Source organism: Mustela nivalis, assembly GCF_964662115.1.
Source record: "Mustela nivalis genome assembly, chromosome: 1".
Lineage (NCBI taxonomy): Eukaryota > Metazoa > Chordata > Mammalia > Carnivora > Mustelidae > Mustela > Mustela nivalis.
The window spans coordinates 74,092,759-74,115,341 of record NC_139020.1 but is presented as its reverse complement, the minus strand read 5'-3'; the positions used below and the strand labels follow the sequence as shown (position 1 = coordinate 74,115,341).

At 43.4% G+C, this 22,583-nt stretch overlaps 1 protein-coding gene across 1 annotated transcript; it reads left to right on the top strand.

Annotated features, from left to right (window-relative positions):
* Positions 1-13,092: 13,092 nt before the first annotated feature.
* TM4SF1 (transmembrane 4 L six family member 1) lies at positions 13,093-21,140 on the top strand. The gene is made up of 5 exons (XM_082682295.1): positions 13,093-13,605; positions 14,955-15,044; positions 15,135-15,280; positions 18,011-18,191; positions 20,273-21,140. The coding sequence occupies exons 1-5, from the start codon at positions 13,429-13,431 to the stop codon at positions 20,285-20,287; spliced, it is 609 nt and encodes a 202-aa protein (XP_082538421.1). The 5' UTR covers positions 13,093-13,428; the 3' UTR covers positions 20,288-21,140.
* Positions 21,141-22,583: the final 1,443 nt, after the last annotated feature.

Below are 22,583 nucleotides of genomic sequence, written 5' to 3'. Positions count from 1 at the left end.
GTACACATATTCTTCCGTGTGCTGCTTTATGTCTTTATAATATTTGGGATATCATTTCATTTTATTAGCTAGATTACTCAGTCTTTTTTTGAAGCTGCAGAGTATTCCATTGTAGCAATATACAAATATTCTTTAGCTAGTTCACACTTTTGGAGGCTCCCCATTATTTGCCATGATTAGATACATGATGCAATGAACTACTTTATTCTTATTTTGTGCCAGGCACCCCTTTGGCAGTCTGGTAAAGCCTGTGAATCTCTTTTCACTGTAAAGCTCTCTTTCAAGTGTATAAAATAAAATCCTTCAGATTAAATGAAATCCACTTATACTGAAATAAAGTTATCAAAATTTTGTTTAAAAATAAATGCATTTATTTATTAATGACTTAAGTAACAAGATCTAGCAGTGGTACTAATAACTACTCTAATTTCAAAGCATGAATGAACATAAATGATATTTCAGACTATCTGTAATAGAAGGTCTGATTTTTACTAGTAACAGAGGTGCAGGCTGATACTATTGCGGTTTCTTGCCTACTTCCATTATTAAAGGAAATGACAAACTTCAGTTAGATTTTAATGAAAACAAAAACACTGTTTTTCCTCTATCCTGTTTGTTGAATCCCCTAGATTTTCCTGTGCAGCTCTTATTAAGAAGTCCTGACTTATGCAGCTATCATTTCCTAAATATTAAGATATGTTTGTATATAGTTGTAAATTCCCAGAAGTGTTTTAAATTAGCATGTACTAATACATTTGTCATTGAATGCCTATTGTCAAGTTGCCAGAAATAGGGGCACTTAACAAGCATTGAACGAGGGTGTGTTAGCAAGTATTTGCCAATCTGAGAGATGAAAAAATAGTATCCTGGTGTAGCTTTCTTTTGTATTTGTCTTATTAAAAGCACACTTGCACATTTTTTTTCATATATTTAAGAGGCATTTCCTGTTCAGGTCCTTCGCTTGTTGTTTCGTAGGTTTGTTGGCAGGTTTGTTGGGGTGTGAATCACAGACAGCGGTGTGAACAGCGCCCCCTAGAGTTAAACGCGGAGGCCCTACTTGCTGGGTGCCGATAAAGGTTTACTTTGCTCTCCACTGTGTTTTTACTTCAGATTATTGTTTCTTTGAGACATCTAACTAGATTAAAATAGCATCTGGAATAGTTAGGGCACTAGTCTTACTTAGGTGGCAGCGTTGTCCAGGACAAATCTGAAAGAAGTCACAGCAATTATCTCTGCGATATCCCTGCGGTTATCTCTGGCAAGGAGAGGGGCATGGAAAAGGTGTGAAATAATTTTTACTTTGACTTTTTTCAATGCTGGAATTATGTATTATTTGTAGGCAACAAATAAATGATAAGAATGAATATATGTGATGAAAATTCAAATAACACAGAAGCATATACAAAGAACAGTAAAAGAACCTCTTTTTCTGGGACACCTGGGTGGTTCAGTCTGTTAAGTGTCTGCCTTTGGCTCAGTCATGATCCCAGAGTCCTGGCATGGACTCCTTGCTTAGCAGGGAGTCTGCTTCCCCCTCTGCCTGCTGCTCCCCCTGCTTGTGCTCGCTTGCTCACTGACAAATAAAAAAATTTTTTCCAATGTCCTTACAGCCTTGAAATTTTAAGAACAGTGATACTGGGGATGCTTCCTTGAGCCAAATTGTGATTTTGAAATACCTTACCTCTAAGATCCAGAGCTCCTGAAAGAAATAACTGGTTCTAGGTCTAGAGTAGGAAATATATAAAATGAGCCTGATGTTATACTAGATAGCAAGAAGTTACCAAAGACTAGTAGTAGGTCATCGCCAAAGAATGCAGGACCCAGCTGACAGGAGAGAGACAGCATCTAGAGCATCAGTAAGGATAATAACTTCATGGCCTGAAGTGCAAAACAAAATGCTAACCTGAAATACTAAATAAAAAGAATTCATACTGGGAGGTTCCTACTGGGAGGCTAAGTGGTCATACTGGGAGATAGCAAAGGCCCAGCCTTGAGCATGTCTTTGATATGCAAGCTAGCCCATTCAGAGTTAGAGCTCCTCTCTCAGCCCATGAACCCTGAAACAGTATCACTTTGCCTGGACCACCCCAGGGCCAAATGCCAGACAACTGGGACAGGGGTGGGGGGGCATCCCGGTAGCTGAGAGCTCACCGAAATGATTCAAACTAGCTAATCTTAAATTGGTTAGACTGTCCTGCTTTGATTTGCCCTTGAAGTTTCAATTAAGGTGGCCTGGCCTCTTTCCCCACTCCTGCACCTTTTGCCTCCTCACCATGCTGGTGTTTTTTCCAGGTGGCCCTGCTCCTCCTTTTCTAGGGCTGTGAGCATCATCTATTTTGTTTCCCCAAACTTCTGTGTCTTTGTGGCCATGCCTAACCAACCATCGCATACCAGAACATAGAACACTAGCACAACAAGCTATTCTAGAATTATCTTGTGTTTTCCTTGCTTCAGTTCTAGAATCAGCCATTTCTTTGAAGAGTCTTGGTTCCTTTTATTGGAGAATGGCATTTAGAAACCAATATCTGGGCCCTAGGTGTATTTTCTGTACAAGGGTATCAACGCGTGTGACAATACTTGCTCTCATCTGACCAAGGCCCTGAGGTTGGAGGCAATATGGCGTAATGAGTAAGAGAGTGGCTGGACTCACACTGCTGAATCCAAATTTGAGCCACCATGCATAAGGTGTGAGGCCTTGGGAAAGTCATTTAAACTCTTTTTTTTTTTTAAGATTTTATTTATTTATTTGACAAACAGATCACAAGTAGGCAGAGAGGCAGACAGAGGGAGAGGAATGGAAGCAGGATCCCCGCTGAGCAGAGAGCCTGATTGGGGCTCCATCCCAGGACCCTGAGATCATGACCTGAGCCCAAGGCAGAGGCTTTAACCCACTGAGCCACCCTGGTGCCCCTAAACTCTTATCATTTGATCACCTATATGATGGTATGTATATACTTACTTCAAAACATTGCTGTGAGAATTTAGTGAGATACACAGGTAATGTTCTTAAACTCATGCAGGGCACAGAGATATTATTCAGTTAATATTTGTGGAATGAACGATCCTCATGTTGATCAGAAACTCTTTCAGAAGAATGAAAATGAGAGGGAAATCCTGATTTATGTACTTTTCTGAACATAAATAAAAAAATGAGCTTGTCAGAGGTCCTTAAAAATTCCCTATGATAATTTTTAAGTTATTTTTAATTTAAAAATATTATGAGAAGTTATCCCTATATTTAAAAAAAAAATGCTTTCCACTTGTTAATGTTCATGTTCTTTTTTCTAATTAGTAAAAAAAAAAAAAAAGAAAGAAAGAAAAAGAAACACACAAAACTGGTGCCAAATCTGGATATCACACTATATCTGAGATTCTGATCATCATATCATCACAGAACACACCAGGAGCACTGGATAGGCAGTCCGGCAAGTGGAAGAGGAGGGCGCTCTGGAAAGACAAGGCCCTGCAGTCAGTTTTCCCTGGTAGTCTCTTGCTGGGGAGTGAGAGCTGCCAGAGAGATAGCTGTCTGCAGAAGCAGCTATAAGGCAAAGCAGGCACTCCACATCCCCAGCTTGCTTTTAATAACGTTCCCTGGACAACTTACAACTCCCATTCTATCCCAAATTTCTGATTTAATGACTCACAGAGACAGCTATTCTAAAGTCTCTCACCACAGAAGCTTATTTGGTTCCCACGGGGCAGGAGTAAAAGCATTAGCAATATTCTACCTAATTTTTACGCTTCCAATTGGTATTTCAGTCCCTTTGCAATTCTTGCTCAAGTTTTTTTCCCCTCATCTTCTAGGTCTGACAAAGTAATTTCCAAATTACTTTGTTGAAAACTCATGACTCTGTAGAATCGTTCAGTCATTTGCAACAGGCCAGACTAATTATTTAACATGAAAATGGGATGAATTTCCATCAGGGTTCCCAGAGTAGGCTACTACTGTGTTTTTTGTGACCTAACACAATGAAAGGCGTTGTAACTAGATGATTCAGCTAGTTAGAATCTCAACTCCCTTTCTGGGGAGGAAATTTGAGGCATGGTGTTTATATTAGATGCGAGGGTAATGCTTACACGGACAGTAATGCTTCCATTCTCCTCCATCAATGCCAGGCAGAGACTATGAACAGAGAAGTAGAAGGAAGGTCAACCAGCCACCCTGGCCAGAAGCAAATCTTGTAGCCAACTCAAACCTATCACGTTTCCTTGCTGTCTGTCTGTCTGTCTCTCGGTCTCACACGGGCACACACACAGGGTCTCAGCTGCTCCACTGCTGTAATGCCCTTCTCAGTAAAATTCCCTAAGGCAAAATCAACTGTAACCCGAGTTTTCAGCTCATTCAGTATCAGTGGGAAAAGTGCCATGTTGGACTTTGACTGACAGCCACAAAAACCAGTTTGACTGAGAGTGGCAAGGCCACAAGTTCTAGGTGGAGTATTAACTCACCAGCTTGGAATGGCTACTTGGAGAACGCTCACACTGTCCCGTATGCTTCAGTCTGAGTCTCTAAGAGTGTTGAAGTCATAGAGACGACTAAACAAATGTACAGCAGGAAGATTTTTTTATTCAGAACTCAACCACACACACACACACACACACACACACACACACACACACACACAGGCTCTTCTGTCACCAGGGATCCCTGGAAAGTGATATCTGAAAATCCGCTCTAAGTCAACTGCCTTCACTTCTCGTTTTTGTGTGATCTTCGACTCCCGACTGATAGAAGCCCAATGGAATTGAATTTTAATTGGCATGAGAGACAAAGGGGAGAGTTTTGCCCTAACCTTTCTGAAGAAAGGCAAGCATAGTTTTTATATAAATTCCAAGGCCAGGTAAGGAAATCCTTTTACACATTAGACTGGAGTAAAGGAAATGAAAATAAGCTTTAGTATTTCTTTCCTATACTAAATGTGGGAAAAATTAGTTACTATTTTTTCCTTTTTTTTTTAAAGGGATTTTATTTATTTATTTGACAAAGAGAAAGAGAGAGAGATCTCAAGTAAGCAGAGACAAGGCAGAGAGAGAGGGGGGAAGCAGGCTTCCCGCTGAGCAGAAAGCCTAATGTGGGGCTCGATTTCAGGACCTGGAGATCATGATCTGAGCCAAAGGCAGAGGCTTTAACCCACTGAGCCACCCAGGCGCCCCTATTTTTTCCTTCTAATTGTGCTCATATCTTGATTGTTGACAGTATGATTTTGCTACATTAAATCCAAGTTTATTGAATACTGCCATAGCCTTTGTACTGCGCCATCCACCAGAGTTCTGACAATTTAACATCTTCTCATTTGGAAAACACCAGGTTAATTTGAAATCATTTATCCAGTTAAAGCAGAACCCAAATGATTAATGTCTTAGAATTTTGCTGTTTGAAAATGTCAAATAAAAAGTCCTTTAGGCTTTGGTGAGTGCTGTGAAGTGTGTAAACTTGGCGATTCACAGACCTGTACCTGGGGATAAAAATAAATGTTTATAAAAAATTAAAAATTAAAAAAAAAAGAAGAAAAAAAATATATAAAAAAAGTCCTTTAGGGGCTCCTGGGTGGCTTCGTCAGTTGCATGTCTGACTTTTGATTTCCGCTCGTGAGATTGAGCCCTGGGTCAGTCTCCACAATCAGCACGGTGTCTGCTTGACATTCTCTCTTCCTCTCCCTCTGCCCCTTCCCTGCTCTCTTTCCTTTCTCTCAAATAAATAAGTAGATTTAAAAAAAAAAAAAGGCAGTCCTTTAATTTGGTGATTTTTCATTGGTGAGGGTGTTGTGAAGTCGTATAAGTAAGCCAGATGTGTGAAGGAAGAGCACGAGTATCTGAGTCAGAGAGACCTGACTAGGAATCCAGAGCATGTCACTCACAAGCCTTGTGACTTTAGCCTGCATACTTAACCCACCCGAGTGTCTGCATCCTCACCTGGAGACAGCTCCACACAGGAGAGTTGTAAAGTTCAATTACGACGTGGGAAGGACTGACACGTGTCTATTCTGCACACGATTTAATTGTCCTCTCCGCCTTCCCCTAAATGTACAGAAACTGCATAACAGTTTTGTCATTCTCCCTAAAGGCATCTGGGATCCAGGGAAGCAAAAGAATGATAAAGAGAACCACCTGGTTGATCAGGTTCAAAATACAGAAGCAGACGGATTAGTTTTAATTTTTCATTTGTTTTTGGTTTTGTTTTCCTTTAATCTGTGGCTTTTCTTCTGAACTGAAGTGAATCCCTCTAGATCTCAGTGTCCTCTTTGGACTACCTCCTTCTGTGGATTTCCACTCTGGCTATGCGATAGAATCACTTAGAGAACTTTCTGAAAGTGCAGATTCCTGTCTCTACCCCCAGAGATTCGCTGTTTCCCCAGGGGTGAATCAGTGTGTGTGGTTTGAGAAACTCACAGGCCACTCTCCACTGAGACTCGGATGATTTTTGAGGCCCTCCACCATCTCATATGCCTGGCTTTATTACAAAACCCAAGGAAAAGATACTCAAACTAGAAAACATTCATTTTTGAGTGTTCATATTTGAGTGCTGGCTGTCACCGGCATGTTCTGGATGCCCTCAGCTCACCTACCCCTCAAGGGAGCAGGCCAGCCCTTCTGAGCAGCCAGACCCCCATTCTGAGCTTCAGACCATGGGGTTGGCATCCCAGCAGCTGCCTTGTTTGGAGATGGCAATGAGACCTGGCTTGGTGAGAAGGTAACAGGACTGCTGTGAAACATTGAACTGCAACTACCAGACAGGGATGGGGAATCAGGGAGAAAGGTCGATGAGGGTGAAGGTAAACTGGTTCAATCTTGGGCCAAGAAGCTTATTTTTTTATTTAAAGATTTACTTATTTATTTATTTGACAGAGAGCTCACAAGGAGGCACAGAGGCAGGCCGAGAGAGAGGAGGAAGCAGGCTCCCCGCTGAGCAGAGAGCCTGATGTGGGACTTGATCCCAGGACCCTGGGACCACGACCTGAGCCGAAGGCAGAGGCTTTAACCCACTGAGCCACCCAGGCACCCCAAGAAGCTTATTTTTAAACCAAGAATAAACCAAGAATTGAGATTGAATCAAAGATGGGGAGAAAGCCAGGAGATTGTAGCTACGATGGCTCAACACTGTTCCTTCTCTCCGCCTTTCTGTTGCGACGACAGTCATACACCCTGATTAAGTTTCAAATGAAGTACAGCTCCCAGCGTCTCTGCCTGGTCCTATGCTCACCTTTCCTTGACGATGCTTGGGGGCAGAGATGGCTCCCAGCAACCCCTGTGTGCCCTGTTCCCCTCTCCCCTCCCCCAAATCCTCAGTCAGCGGGACATTCCGGGACTCCTCGAGCGCTGGGGGGGTCAGCCACACCCCTCACATGCACAAACCACCGCCCATGTGGGCAGCGGGCTAAACAGGACTGTTTATTCAGTCCCCACATATATGGGCATGCCCCAGCCTTGTCCAGGGTAACTCCCACCGTTCAGAATCCGAGGTTGATGGGTATTTTGAACAGAGTAATACGTCAACTTGGGAACTGTAAGAGCCATATTCTTCCGTGTGAACTGTGAAAGAGAGAAATGAGTCCACATTAGGAGGAATGCAGTTAAGGATAGAAGAGGCAAAAAGAGGCAAGATGGAGACTGAAGACATTCTGGATTTCCTACAGAATTTGGTTCCCCCATCCATGTGTGCTATTACCCCATCTACATCTGTACCTTTTAGTTTATAATTAATTCCCCTTTGTTAATGTAGCTGGAACTGGCTTCTGCTACTTATACAGCTGGCCCTTGAAAACCAGGGTTTGAACTGCATAGATCCACTTAACTCAGACTGTGTTGATAAATACAGTACAGCTCTGTTAATGTATTTTCTCTTCCTTATGATTTTCTTAAGAACGTTTTCTTTTCTCTAGATTACTTTATTATAAGAATACAGTATAGAATACATATAATACCCAAAATATGTGTTAGTCTACTGTTTATGCTATCAGTAAGCTACTCCTTAACAGTAGGCTACTAGCATTTTGAAGAGTCAAAAGTAATATGTGAATTTTCAATTTCAGCACCCTAACCCCTATGTTGTTAAAGAGTCAACTATAATCAAAAATGCTCTAATGAGTATAGATACCATGTATGAATCATTATATTTTTCATGTTCAAACCAGTGAGAGACTAGTGCTTTCCCAATGAAGAGGGCAAAACACACGTGGAAGAAAGCAACCAAGGGCAGGACGTCGGGGTTTAAATCTTCCTCTTAGACTCTCCCAACCACACAGAATCATAGACTATCGACATTAGTTCTTAAAAGTAACTCATTTCCACTGCCCCATATCATAGCTAGATGATATTGGGAAGATTTTTTAACCCTCGTGGATTTAACTATAATATGGCTATAAAGATTCGGGAGGGAACCATTCACTCTCTTGAGGTTTCTTCCAACACTAAAACCTCTGTGTCTATGGTACTTGATATTATCAAAAGGAATATCCCTTGGAATTATTCTTGAAGCCACATTCTATATATCAAATGGTCAGGAGAGCTCACCATAAGAAGGCATACCAGCTGCTCATGTGAATGACAGGTAAAACTAAACACTTTATTTTTTTTTAAGATCTTATTTATTTATTTGACAGAGATCACAAGTAGGCAGAGAGGCAGGCAGAGAGAGAGAAGAGGAAGCAGGCTCCCTGCCAAACAGAGAGCCTGATGCAGGACTTGATCCCAGGACCCTGAGATCATGACCTGAGCCGAAGGCAGAGGCTTAACCTACTTAGCCACCCAGGCACCCCAAAACTAAACACTGTAAAACTTAAATGTAACGGGCACCTGGGTAACTCAGTTGGTTGGACATCTGCCTTTGGCTTGGGTCATGGTCCTGGGGTCCTGGGACTGGGTCCTGCATTGGACCCTCTGATCATTAAGGAATCTGTTTCTCCCTCTTTCTTCCCCCTGCTTATGATCTCTCTCAAATCAATAAATAAAATCTTACAAAAATTTTTTTAATGTATCAATTGCCAATTTTGCCTAACTTTCCATAAGACATTTGGCTTTGCTTCAAAGCAAATAACCTTAGAACAGAACATATTCAACTCCCCTATTTATTTGAATAAAATTTAGCACTTATTATTGAAAGGTGATAAAGATACACATCAGTGTATCGTGGTTTGATTGGTGCTGAATGGGGGTGTGTAAAAGGACAGCGTAGGAGTGATGAGCAGGTCTAGGAAGGAGGCAGGCAGGGTGTGATAGAAGGTGTCATGGAAAAAGTGATGAGTTCAGCAGAGGGAACAAAGCTGGGTGGGGTAGACCATGGTGAGAAGGAAGAACAGGGCCTTTCTGGCAGTGGGACAGCATACCCAAAACATGGGGCTGAGAACCAGTGTCCTGTGGCAAAGTAAAGACCACTCTTTCCAAGGTATTCATTCGTGCATTGAGGCTGATTTCAGAGGGAACGAGGGAGGTAAAAGTAAACTTTTAATAACACTGTGGGAACTCCAGTATCTAAAAATCAATCACAAAAGACAACAAAGTGATCCAATACATACTGGAGTGATGGGATCCCAGAGAAGTAGGTCTATCCTAAAGGGAGTAGAGACATCTTCCCCGGGACAGTGGGCTGATGAAAAGAGTAAGTAATAATAAGTAGCATTTATTGAGTGATCGCTAAATGCCAGGCGTTCCATGCTTTGTGCACATCAACTCACTTTGTGCATCAACTCTGTGATGTATGTTCTATTATTATCCTGTTTCAGGAGGCTGTCTCCCTCCCTCGCCTAGTCCCCTTTCCTGAACTTATCACTAATGCACAAGGTATTTTATTTATTTATTTATTTATTTATTTATTTATTTTTTAAGATTTTATTTATTCATTTGACAGAGAGAGACACAGTGAGAGAGGTAACACAAGCAGGGGGAGTGGGAGAGGGAGAAGCAGGCTTCCCGCTGAGCAGGGAGCCCAATGTGGGGCTCGATCCCAGGACCCCGGGATCATGACCTGAGCTGAAGCCAGGTGCTTAACAACTGAGCCACCCAGGCGCCTCAGTATTTGATTTATTTAATATTATGTTGTATTTGTCTCTTGCTTTCTGATCGAACAAACACGCTTTAAGGGCGGGGACTTTTGTTTGTTTTGTTGACTGCTATGTATATACCCAGAACTTAGAAAACACAGTAGGAGCTCAAGAAATCTTGCTGGAAAAGAAGGAGAGCAACTGAGACACAGAAGGGTTAATAACTTGCCCCACACAGTCCAGCAGTGGCAGGACCTGGGAGCAATGGTATGAGCAGCTAAGGAGGTTCACAAGGGAGCATAATAGGATTGAAGGTGGAGGGTTGGAGCATCAGCCCGGTAAGAAGAGGCTTAAGAATGCATCAGTTCATTTATTTATTCAGTTAGTTTTTCAACGAACATTTACTGACTCTCTACCATGTAGCAGGCATTGTTCCAAGCCTCAGAAAGCAAGGGTGGACAAGGCCAAAAGGATTCTCCACTCAGAGGAGGGGAGACAGACAACAGAAAAGGAAACAAATGAATGAATATATGGCAACATTTCAGGGATGATAATAGAACAAATTGATGTGATGAAGAGTAGCTGGGGTAGGGGGCCTCCCACTATTAGATGGGGTCCTTGGCCTCTTTGAGCAGATGTATGAGCAGAACCCTGCAGCAGGAAGCTCTGAGAGAAGATAATGCTTAGAACAAAGATGATGGGAGTGGGGGAAGCAGAAGTTGGGGCAGGATTGGGGATGGGGTTTGGAGAATGGGATGGAGCCCAGAAAGTGTCCATGGAGATCACAGCTCTGCCCAGGAGGCTGAGCGTTCACAACCAGGAGAAAGGCATGTAGGGCAAAGTCTGCCTAGGATGAGAGCCAAGGGGTTAAACAATTGTCCTAAAAAACGTATCTGGTCTTAAACCAGGAACCTAACCCAAAAAGGACCGTGATTTGGGACAGAATCAGAAGGTACTATGTAGAATGATAGGAGTCTGGGCATGGTGGACCATGTTACAAGTGAATTTGGTCAGCTCAAGCCTGAAAGGGACTTATGCGGATGTGTAATGTGTCCCCCACGATCCACGCACACTCTGTATGTCTGCCCGGAGCGGAGGAACCACTGGAGATGGGAGTGGCCTCAAGGAACATCACTACACATGATATTTACCTGGCCCGTGGACCAGGCCGGTGATCCCCAACCTGAGCGAAACACAAGACTGATTTGGAATGTTTGTAAGAAAATTCAGATGATGGGGTCTCGTCCCCCATGATTCGTATTTACTATGTTGAGAGCGGAGCGAGTGTCTGCACCTGTGATGCAGATGGTCTCCAGTCAGGGCCCACCTGGCGAAGTGTGCAAGTGAATCACTAACGGGCTTCAGGGAACCCCGGGAACCCCTGAAATGGAATGAACCATGTGTGCTTGCATACCTGTATATTTTTGGGTTGGGGGGAGAGGGTCCGTCTCCTCACAAGAGTCTCAAAACCTCAAGAACAGCTGATCTAGTCCTGCCCCGTGTCATATAGAGTAGAAAACAGGGTCCCATGAATGTGAAGACTTGCTTGATCCCCCAGACAGAAAAACAGCAGAGGTGGGCTGTCACTCCACACTTTTTGCCTGCCCCTCACTCTCTCCTTCACACCCTGCTGACCGTAGGGGTGAGGGGGAAGGGGGAAGGCGATTAAGCATACAGGAGCGAAGTTGTGACAGGGTTGCTCACCCCATTTTGGCCCCAGGTGGGAGATATCAGCAGAGTGGAGGTTTGCAATGATGATGCCTTAACACAGGGCCCAGGCACTCACCTGGACACCACCCCAGGCGCTGATACCATGGACTCTTCGCTCCATGAGGACCTAAAGCCAGGACAGAAGGTACGTGGTGGTAACGGAGTGACGTTTCTTATGAAAATCTGTCTTCCTACACCTGAGCAGGCTGGTGGCTCCGGCCTTCCCTGCCTGCGCTTTCTTTTCATATCCACCTCTTTTCTCAGACCAGTCTGGATCATGGCCCCACCTTTGTTAGTATCTTCCTCCCAGTCCCGATTCTGTGACTAACCCCAGCGAGCCTCCTCACATTTGGAACATGTCCTGCCCCCCAGTTTTGGCCCAAATCCTTCAGCCTCTGGCCACAGCAGCCTGAGCTCCCAGATTCACCTGCCTTGCTCACCTTCCTCTTCCGAACTAACAACACCCCATCTTGGCCTTTTGCCTCTTCACTCCCTCTTCTGTCCCAGGGACAGGGCCCGTCTAGTCCTGGCCCCACCTGTCACCCCGTCCTCCCCCAGCCCATCTGGCTCGCACAACCTGCTATTCAAGGGCTGAACTTCTTTGGAGTCTGAGCCCTCCTTCTGCAAGGATGCAAGACAGCTGCGTAAGAAAGTCAGCGGAACACCCTTCCTCCGCCTTCATCTGCGAGCCTGCAACAGCAGGCTCAGGGCCTGGCTGGTGGACCACAGGGAGACCCTGAGTCCTGACCAACAACTGTGCATCCCATTCTTTCCAGTTTCTCTCTGTCTAGCCCCTCACCCCCGTTCCACTTGCAAGTCCCTCTCTCTTCTGTTCCTTTCTCTTTTTCTTTCCTTTCCTTTCTTTCTTTTTTTTAAATTTCTTTTTCTTTTTAACCTTTCCCCATGCTTTAGGCCTCCCTTGGCCCTTCCTGGGATCTCTTTGCCTGATAGCAATCCTCAGGAATAAAAAGGTGCCCGAGCCCTTTGTGTGGACAAATGCCACCTTTGTTTTGGTGCCAGATTTGTGTTAGAGGCAGCTCTCAGGGAAAGCTGGACAGTTGGAGCCATCCTGCAGAGCACGCAGTAGGCAGAGAAAAGAAGATGGCTCGGGAATGTTCCCAACAGCCTCCTCAAATTTGGGGGGTAATGGCTGGTGGGCCCTTCATCGTTCACAGACAAGGAGACATGCTCGGGGCTCAGGACAGCCCCAGGTCTGGAATTAAGCCAGGGTAAAAGTGGAAGTGGACACGGAGCCGTCCAACTGGAAGCTGTCCAGAGAGCTGCGTGGGGCAGGATCCCAGCTCGCTGCCTCGCAAAGCCTCCACTGGCTCGGTCAGCTGTGGGCACTCGACAGTTACTGGAAAGTCGTATCAGACTCCCCTGTCAGCTCTTTGTCCTGTGAAGGAATAGCATGTCTTGGTGAAGATTAATCATTTTCTTCCTTGCCTATGACTGAGGCTGTTTCTCACGTCCTACCCTGGTTTCGCTTGTCTCAAGGATTTCATCGGAAGGGCGGGACATTCCCTCTGCCTTCCCCCCTCCCCAACCCCAACGGGAGCCTGTGATCAGGACCAATGAAAGCAGAGTACCTCACCAACTCAGTGACTAAGAACTCAGAGTATTTAAGAGGTTCAGGAATGGGCTGAGAACTGCTTCTGCTTTCTCCCCAGACAGGCACACTCTCCTCTGACTCGCTGAGCTGCAGAGGGAAGGGGGAAAGCCTCCCAGACTCTCTGTCACCATGTGCTACGGCAGATGTGCACGATGCATTGGACATTCCCTGGTGTGGCTGGCCATCCTCTGCATTGTGGCCAATATCTTGCTTTACTTTCCCAATGGGGAAACAAAATATGTCTCTGAAAACCATCTCAGCCGCTTCGTGTGGTTCTTTTCCGGCATCGTGGGAGGGGGCTTGCTGGTAAGTTGTTCAGAATTATTAGAAGCTTAAACTATTCTCTTCTGTTAATGAGGGGTTCTCATGGAAATGTTTCTACAGTGCCTCCTTCCAAATCCAGTTATTTCTGTTTGTTCTCCTTTGGAAAGCAGATCACACGAAAGTTGAGATAGGTCTGGTGTATTAATTTTGTTAGACGGTTTACAAAATCCTCTTTCAACTAACAGTGGACTACCTTTTTGCTATTCTCTCTTACTTTACAGTTACAAAACAGATATTAGCTTTTAAATTAGATCTGAGACACTATAGAGTTTCTAGTACTGGAGGGGGTGGGCATTTAATGTTTACTCTGGGGAGCCAGGAGGACGCCACTGGTTCTCTGTCTAAATCAACAGTTTTGTATCCAAATTCTCTGCTGTTTATTTTCAGGCATCTATTGCAGAAAAAAAAAAATCACAAGTTATGAGTGTATTGCTATTCAGAACTATAAGTTTTCTCCTTTACGTAATCCTGGGTGTGGTGTCTAAGAAAAATCCTACAGTTAGCAGCAGATCAGGGTCTGATGCTCACAGTGGAATGTGTTGTTTCTTCCAAGGTTTGTTTTTAATTGAAGTGAGAGGAATTTGCCTGCCAGCCTGGGAGCTGAAAGTATTAACTTCAACCACAGCATGGAAAGAATGTGGACAAACTCGAGTTTGCCACTTTAAATGCTAGGATTGAGAATTCTAGAAAGACATTTTATGGAATCGCTAGTACCACAGAGAATATTTTTCTTAGCCAGGAAAAGACATTATGACATTTAAATTGAAGACATTATTATGAAGCTTTATTATCATGTTCGCATAATAATTTGTCCTTCATGCAACATCGCACCTGTTTAAGCTTCTTTTGATCCCAAACTCAGAGTACTTCATACTTTATTTAAAGAGCTTTATTGTGAAGCAACAATCGTAAAATTTATGAAAAATTTCAGTTATTCTATGAAAGACTGTTAGTATCATCTATATTTTGCAAGGGTGGGGGGGGAATCAGATTGGAAGACAGAGTTTAAGAGTTTCATCCAGGGCTGAGGGATGGTGCTAGGAACTCTTGTAGAAGAAACTCTTCCACAGGTTACTCCTTAAGCCCTCCCGACCTGCACGCTCACCCTAAAGACATATTACATGTGTCAAACAAGCAGGCACTCCACTTAGAGGGCTTTTGTGCTCCTTCTGGTTTTACATTCTTGGAGAGCCTCGGGCAAGCAAACCCAAAGCCATCCACCACTGTCAGAAAGAAATATATTCTAGCAAAAGATGCTTAGCCGGACCCTTATGACAGGCTTCGATTTCGGGGGGAAGGTGGTGACTTTGGTTTCCCTGTTTTCGAACCAGATGTTCCTGCCAGCATTTATGTTCATCGGGCTGGAAAAGGACGACTGCTGGGGCTTCTGTAGCCACGAAAACTGCGGCAAGAGATGCACGGTAGGTGCTCCAGCTCCCAGGGTGGAAACGGTCCTTTGGGAGGCGGCCGGGGCCTCTCCGGCTCACTTCCTCCCTTTCTGCTCTCGCCAGATATTTTCTTCTGTCCTGGCTGCTGCGATCGGAGTCGCGGGATCCGGCTACTGCGTCATTGTGGCTGCCCTGGGCTTGGCGGAAGGACCACTATGTCTTAATTCTTCGGGCCAGTGGAACTACACCTTTGCCAACACCGATGGACAGTGAGTAATGGTTTCCTGTCGGGCCACGCATTCTCACCGCCGCCTGGTACAGTGGCAAACCCAGCAGGTTAGACGGGCAGCGGGCAGCCGAGCGTCTGTCCGCTCCGTCAGGTGTCTTCGCCGGGACTCAGGCACCAGGCGGCGGGGTCAGAGCGTGGACCCCCGACCCGGAGAGGCTCTCCGTGCTTTTTAATGGATTCCCTGATTCAGCCCTCATCATAGATTTAAGGATAAATTTAATAGAGGTGTGTTGACTTCCACTATTGCTTCCATTTTACAGATGAGGAAAAGGAGGCATAGAGAGTTGCAGGAACTTATTCAGAGTCACGTTGCTGGGAAGGACATGGACAGTCAGGATTTGAACCCAGGCAGCGTGGCTATAGAGTTTGTGCTCATACAGTGTGTCCACTATACCAGAATGATTAGCTGATTTTACTGTTTTATAAGAAAATATTATGGAATCATTACGTAATATGGATGGAAAGCCTATGAATTTAACCAAAGTCCAGGGTAGATCATAGAACTCCCGTACACACACTCATGTAGAACACAATAACTACATACAACAAACTCTTTATTTATTTAAATTTATTGAAATCAGCCCATAGGAGACAGGTCTGATACACGACTTTAACATCAGGATAATTTAAGGCCTTTTATTTTATGTTGATGCTTCTTTCTTATCCATTATTGAGGAAAGATCAGAAATAGCTGATAGAAACTGAGGTACATGATGACGAATGAATGACATCCTTCTTTGAATTTTGAAAAGCTTAGTTATGAGATTCATGAGTGAAAATAATATGAATAATGAATTTTGATTGCCTTTCTATCATCAAGACTGTTTATCCCCTACGAATTGTGTAGCATATAGGGAGTTCATAAATCATGAATGTGGAATTCCACGGACCTGGATTCCGTCCTAGTTCTGCATTTCTCCCTCAGCAACCAGGATAAAGTGGACTGAGCTCTGTGCTTTTCTGTTACTTCATTTGTCAAATAAAACCAGGGGCAGTTGTCAGGAGGATTAATGAGATAATAAACATAAAGTATTTGTCACAGAAACTGACAAACTATCTCCTAACTTACAATGAATACAGCCAAGGTAGCCTCGGAAGAAACAGTAGCACTTAGAGGGGTTTGAAATTTCGGTGGTCAAAATGGTTATTGATCATGATTCAACTTTGTTCAGAACCTACTGAATGTACTAGTAGAAATTGGTTATTCACGTATGCACAGGCATACAAACTACTGTACAAACCCACCTGTAAAAGTGATCATGATGAATGTCGCTGGAATGCAAGGGGAAGGGCAAGTATCACTAAACATTTCTACAGCTGTTTGAGCGTATGCCCCTCCCCTGACCCACCCCAGCTTCTGTAAAAAAACCTTCTGCTTCTATATCATTCTTTCCTTCAACCTGTCCAAGGAGATCAGTATGGGAAATAACTAATGGTCACAAGCCGGTGATTAATTGCTCAATAGGCAAGTGGGGCTGAAGAATTTTTTTTACGTTGTGTCCTAAAATGACAAATTCTTTTCTCCACTGATAGGCAGAAAGACAGGGTCATAAGGACAGAATTCTTTTTTTAAATCAACAAGTTGAATTTCTGATTGGCTCAATGAGCCTTTCAAAGTTAGGTCTCTAGTTCCAAGTCCCTTTGTTCTGCTGTTTTAGAAAAACTGATAAGAAAAGAGTTTTATACCAGACCTCTTTGTGGAATTAAGTCAATTGCAGATTTTCCCACATGATTGAATTCTATTTCATTAAGGATCCACATGCTTTATGATGTAGCAAAGGCTGAGATTCTAAGAGAATAATCAGAGATTGAAGTTTTTCAGACTGTAAGAATATTTTTTTTAGGTATTTAGAAAATCTCCTAAGTCACGTATATATGTATATGACTTATGTGTGTGTGTATAGTCAGTCATACGTGATTTCAGCATGGTGTGCTACTATTTCTCAAAGTGACTTCAGTTTGTTTATCATTCAATTACTTTTATTTTTTTTTTTAAAGATTGTATTTATTTATTTGACAGAGAGAGAGAGAGATCACAAGTAGGCAGAGAGGCAGGCAGAAGGAGAGAGGTGGAAGCAGGCTCCCTGCTGAGCAAAGAGCCAGATGCGGGGATCTATCCCAGGACCCTGAGACTATGACCTGAGCAATAGGCAGAGGCTTAACCCACTGAGCCACCCAGGCGCCCCTCAATTACTTTTAAAAGTGTTGAGTACCTACTATGTGCCAGATACTGGTCTAGGGATGCCAAAGATGAAAGTTCTGCTTCCTATTTTCATGGAGCTCAGACCTGTGGAATAGTTATATAAGCAGGTACTCTCCTGGGTTAGGTTATGTGCCCTTCCTCAAACTTGGTTCACCTGATCAGTATACCTGTCACAATGCGATTGCGTCTTGTCTCCACTCTTAGAGTCTCTGCATTTCCAAGGCAAAGCCCATGCCATGTTCACCATTATACCTCCAGTCCGGGCTTTGTGTTTAACTCCAGTGAATGCCCAATAATATTTGCTGAATTTTATGTTTCTCATTGCAACATGACCTGGGCTAAATTCCTCACTTTGTGAAATGACTTGGACTAGAAAAATTTGATACAGGTCAATGAATTAATTCATTTCTTTTTTCTCTGAACGAAAAAGCACCACACAGAAAGTAGCTTATGAGACATTCCATTAGGTGTGGTCATAGGACAGAAGTTTCTTTTTTTCATCCGCAGGTACCTTCTGGATACCTCCTCATGGTCCCAGTGCGCTGAACCCACACATGTTGTTGAATGGAATATCACTCTGTTTTCTATCCTTTTGGCCCTCGGTGGAATTGAATTCATCTTGTGTCTCATTCAAATAATAAACGGAGTGATGGGAGGAATATGTGGTTATCACTGCTCTCGCCAACAGGTAAGAAACTGTGTGGAAATGTCACAGCCTGGTCCTGAGGTATTCAATGACTAAAATATGCCATTGTTTTCATCAGAAAGAAAAAAAGGCAAAATTAAAAGCTGCTCAACTTACCAGCATTTGTCCTTACACCATCTTTGTGGCAAAAGCATTTACAGCATATGGTTTTGCTCTGGGGAATAAGCTTCCTTGAGTGTCATAGTCCCTGGGTTATCTTGGTTTTTGTAGTTGGCTCCGTGTATATAAAAAAATGCTGTCCATAAACGAAGTGTTCCTTCAAGAGCAAACTCAACACCCCTTTCACGGGCTCCAGCCAAAGAGACACAACTGCGTTTGCTCTCATGTTCCCAACTAGCGTACACAAATAGTAGTCAACGTTCCTTGCACTAGGCACTCAGCTACACTCACATTTCAGATGCCACTATGAGTCAGAGATTAAGCAATATGTCTACAGTCCCCTAGTCAGGAAGGAGCAGGCTTCGGACCCTAGGTCATCTTATGCCACAACCCCTGCTCTCAGCCTATACGCAATACTTGCTGTTCCGTTGAATCTCTTACAATTCCTTCCTAAAAAGGCATCACAAAAATGCCGCAACAGCTAAGCACAGAGAATCACTAGTAACCTTTGAATAGCTGCTTGTCAAAAGCCTTTCACGGTGAAAGAAAACCAGGAAGCACTTGTTTCCCGAGGAAATGATTTCAGAGAGAAGTATGCATTTGTTAGTAGCAGGGAAAGTTCTTGTTTCTATATCTTCTGAAAAAAGAAACCTCATGTATTAATGAATTGATGGAAGTCCAGCTTGTTTGTTTTATGCATTATTCTGTAAAATGGAATTAGGTCAACAGAAACTTAATTTCTATTTTCCTAATCATTTACTCCCCTGGTTCAAGGTCTCTTTCTCTTAAAATAAGACAAAACCTAATGAAAACCGAAAGCCCACTGCTACCATGAAAAACCTTGCTGTAAATAAGTGGAAACTTTCTAAAATTTTTGAGGGGAACTTAAAATAAAAATTTAGTTTTCCTGGGGCACCTGGGTGGTTCAGTGGGTTAAGCTGCTGCCTTCGACTCAGGTCGTGATCCCAGGATCCTGGGATCGAGTCCCGCGTCGGGCTCTCTGCTCGGCGGGGAGCCTGCTTCTTCCTCTCTCTCTTTCAGCCTGCCTCTCTGCCTACTTGTGATCTCTGTCTGTCAAAAAAAAAAAAAAAATTTAGTTTTCCTTATCAGGCGAGTACAGCAAGATTAAAAATTTCCTTTGGGAGCTTGCCATATTTCCAAGAAAACAACACAGTGGGAAACTTTCAGTGTGGAGTTGTTTCCAGGCAATATGGTTGGGGAGAGGCAGAGAAGAATCCTCTCAGAATTACTTTAATGTAACCTATCTTTAACCTTGAATTTCATACAAGGCAGAGTTTAAATTAGATGAGGCCCCGCTGGACATCAGCCCTTGTGCATTTTTGGAAAGAGGCATAATATGTCAGTGACCACAGCTGCTGCCAGTGGTTTGTGAGTGACCCTCCTCTCTGAGCTGGGGGGTGGGGTGGGGAGAATGGTGGGGAGAGGGAGTGTGGGGGGGTGAGCAAATAGTCCTACTGGGTTTCCCATCCGAAATTCACAGTAGGGATGTCTTCTTCCCAAAAATGCCAGTGCAGATCTGCTACCTTTATTCCTCAGACAAAAGACACTTTCAAAGGGCAAGGTTTTTTAGTGTAGATGAGTCAAGTTTGTAACTTGGTAGCATTGAATCGGGAAAGTTACCTCCATTGAGCCCACTCCTGGGTGAAACTCCCGTGGCATTATCTCTAAAATCCCTAAGATTAAAAACCTACCCCAAACACATTCAGAGCCAACTCAACACCAGTAAGCTGCGTTTTCATAGTTTTTTCCTACAGCTTTTCCTCAGAGAGGACAATGGGTGTCCTTTGTTTAGGAAACATTTCGTGAGCATTGTCTAGGCTCTCAGCTGAAGTTGACATCAGCCTGCTTTATGTCTGCTTCAAACAGGAAATTTTAGGATGAAAATGGCATCATCGTCTGTTCAGCCTGCTGGTGACCTAATACCTATCTCATTTTCTTTACAGCGATATGACTGCTAAAAGAACCAGCCCAAGACAGAACCACAACCTTCCTCTATTTCATTGTAATTTATATATTCTACTTGTATTAATTTGTAAAACTTTGTACCGCTGTATCATACTTTACATATTCTACTTTTATAAATGTGTATAAAGACTGGCATCTTCATGTGATGTCAAGCGTAGCAAACAAACCTTTTTTTTAGGACTGTGAAAACAAATGAGGTCATTTATTGACTGAATGACGGTCGGTCCTCAGCGTAGCTGAGATGAACTCTGGCCTGAGTAATGTTTTTGAGAAGCATTATAAGGATAAATATCATTTTTCCATTTCTATTGTATGTGCATTTCCATTTCTATTGTATGTGCTTGGAAGATGTCAAGTTACCTTTTTTTTTAAGACCATGAAGGAGAAAATCCAACAACTTGAAAAGATGTGTTTTTTTTTTTTTTCACTGTTTATATGGTGTTTCCCATTCATATGCCTGCCAATCTCTGACAAGAGGCCTTTATGAACTGTTCTGAGTTTTGCGAGAGACAGATACTCGCCCAGAGCAGGACGGCTGGTTGAAAGTGTCCGAGCTAGAGGAAGGGCTCAACACCAACAATGTTGTCAGGAGGCCTGCCAGATCTTACCATTCTCTGACACGTGGAAAACGTTTTGTCCTTCAAAGACAAGTGTCAAGGATCACATCTTGAAAAAGAAAAAGGCCTGGAGACTCGGACAAGAAAAAATGGGAAACGGAATAAAACAGTTAATCAACATCATGGGAAAATGGGGGAGAAGGAGGAAGGGCAGGAGGACCGTGAGGAAATAACCCCAAAACTTGATGGTTGAAATCCAACAAAATAAAGTATCCACTACCATGTTTAATTTCATTGTCCTTTATTTAAAGTTCCTCCATTTTTCTCCCTATTTTTCCTCCCCAGCCTGTGGGTAGTGCAGCCCCTATGGCTGGGGGCTTTGTGGCTTCTGGGTGTTTTATCCCACTTTCTCTGCCTCATCCTCGCCCTCCTCATCTACCTTTCTCTGCCATCCACTCATTGCTGTTGCTCTGCATCACTTGGGGTTGAGGTCATTACACCGCGTCATTACACCGCATATGTAACTTTCCTTTCTACTGGATGCTCCAGGCGTCAGGCCCCAGTGGAGGCTCACAGACATTTTCTCCCTTGCTAGTTTATTTCAATTGTACAGTTACCTTGACAGCCAACTCCATCACCCTAACATCTATAGAGGGGGAGACAGAGATCACATTGTTCCAGCAGTAGCCTAATGAGTTGGTCTTGAACTCTGATCTGAGTCTTGAACAACTGTGCTTTTAAAGCAGGATTCCCATTGAAATGAAATGATATTTTGAGAAACCTGCAACAATTTGAATGTGATAAAAAAAAATATGTAATTTTGTCTCATTCAACAAACCATGATCACTACTGTGAGCTATTGCATATAGTCAGATCAGAGGAAATAGTACGTTTTCATTACAGGTTTAAAAACACTGACATTTTGGGGCGCCTGGGTGGCTCAGTGGGTTAAGCCGCTGCCTTCGGCTCAGGTCATGATCTCAGGGTCCTGGGATCGAGTCCCACATCAGGCTCTCTGCTCAGCAGGGAGCCTGCTTCCTTCTCTCTCTCTCTGCCTGCCTCTCAGTGTACTTGTAATTTCTCTCTGTCAAATAAATAAATCAAATCTTTAAAAAAAAAAAACTGACATTTTTTTCTCACTGGAGTTTTACACCCTTCTACTAGATATCTATACATGGGCCTCTTGGGAATTCTTGGGCACCAGATTAGAACTCCTGAAATAGAAAACCCAAAGAAGAGGTATAATGATTAGTACTAATGATTGCCCCACACCCAAATCTATCCTCAAAGGCAACAGCAATAATAATGATTAATCACGGGGTGCCTGAGTGGCTCAGTAGGTTAAGCCTCTGCCTTTGGCTCAGGTCATGATCTCAGGGTACTGGAATCAAGCCCCGCATCAGGCTATCTGCTCAGCAGAGATCCTGCTTCCTCCTCTCTCTGCCTGCTGCTCTGCCTATTTATGATCTCTCTCTCTCTCTGTGTGTCAAATAAATAAATAAAATCTTTAAAAAAATTTATGATTAATCCTGATAGTAGTAACAGCAACCATTTGTTGGGGTTCTTCTGATTATCAATTATTGTAGTTAATTTTTTTTAAGATTTTATTTATTTATTTGAGATAGAATGAGAGAGAGCACACAAGCAGGGGAAGCAGCAGGCAGAAGGAGAAGCAGACTCTCTGCCAAGCTGGGAGCCTGATATGGGGCACTATTCCAGGACTCCGGGATCA

Excerpts from the sequence above, each read along its gene's own strand:
- TM4SF1 (XM_082682295.1), top strand. The coding sequence starts at position 13,429 with ATGTGCTACGGCAGATGTGCACGATGCATTGGACATTCCCTGGTGTGG. Across the intron at positions 13,606-14,954 it reads TCGTGGGAGGGGGCTTGCTG|ATGTTCCTGCCAGCATTTAT; the intron begins GTAAGTTGTTCA and ends TTTTCGAACCAG. Across the intron at positions 15,045-15,134 it reads ACTGCGGCAAGAGATGCACG|ATATTTTCTTCTGTCCTGGC; the intron begins GTAGGTGCTCCA and ends TGCTCTCGCCAG.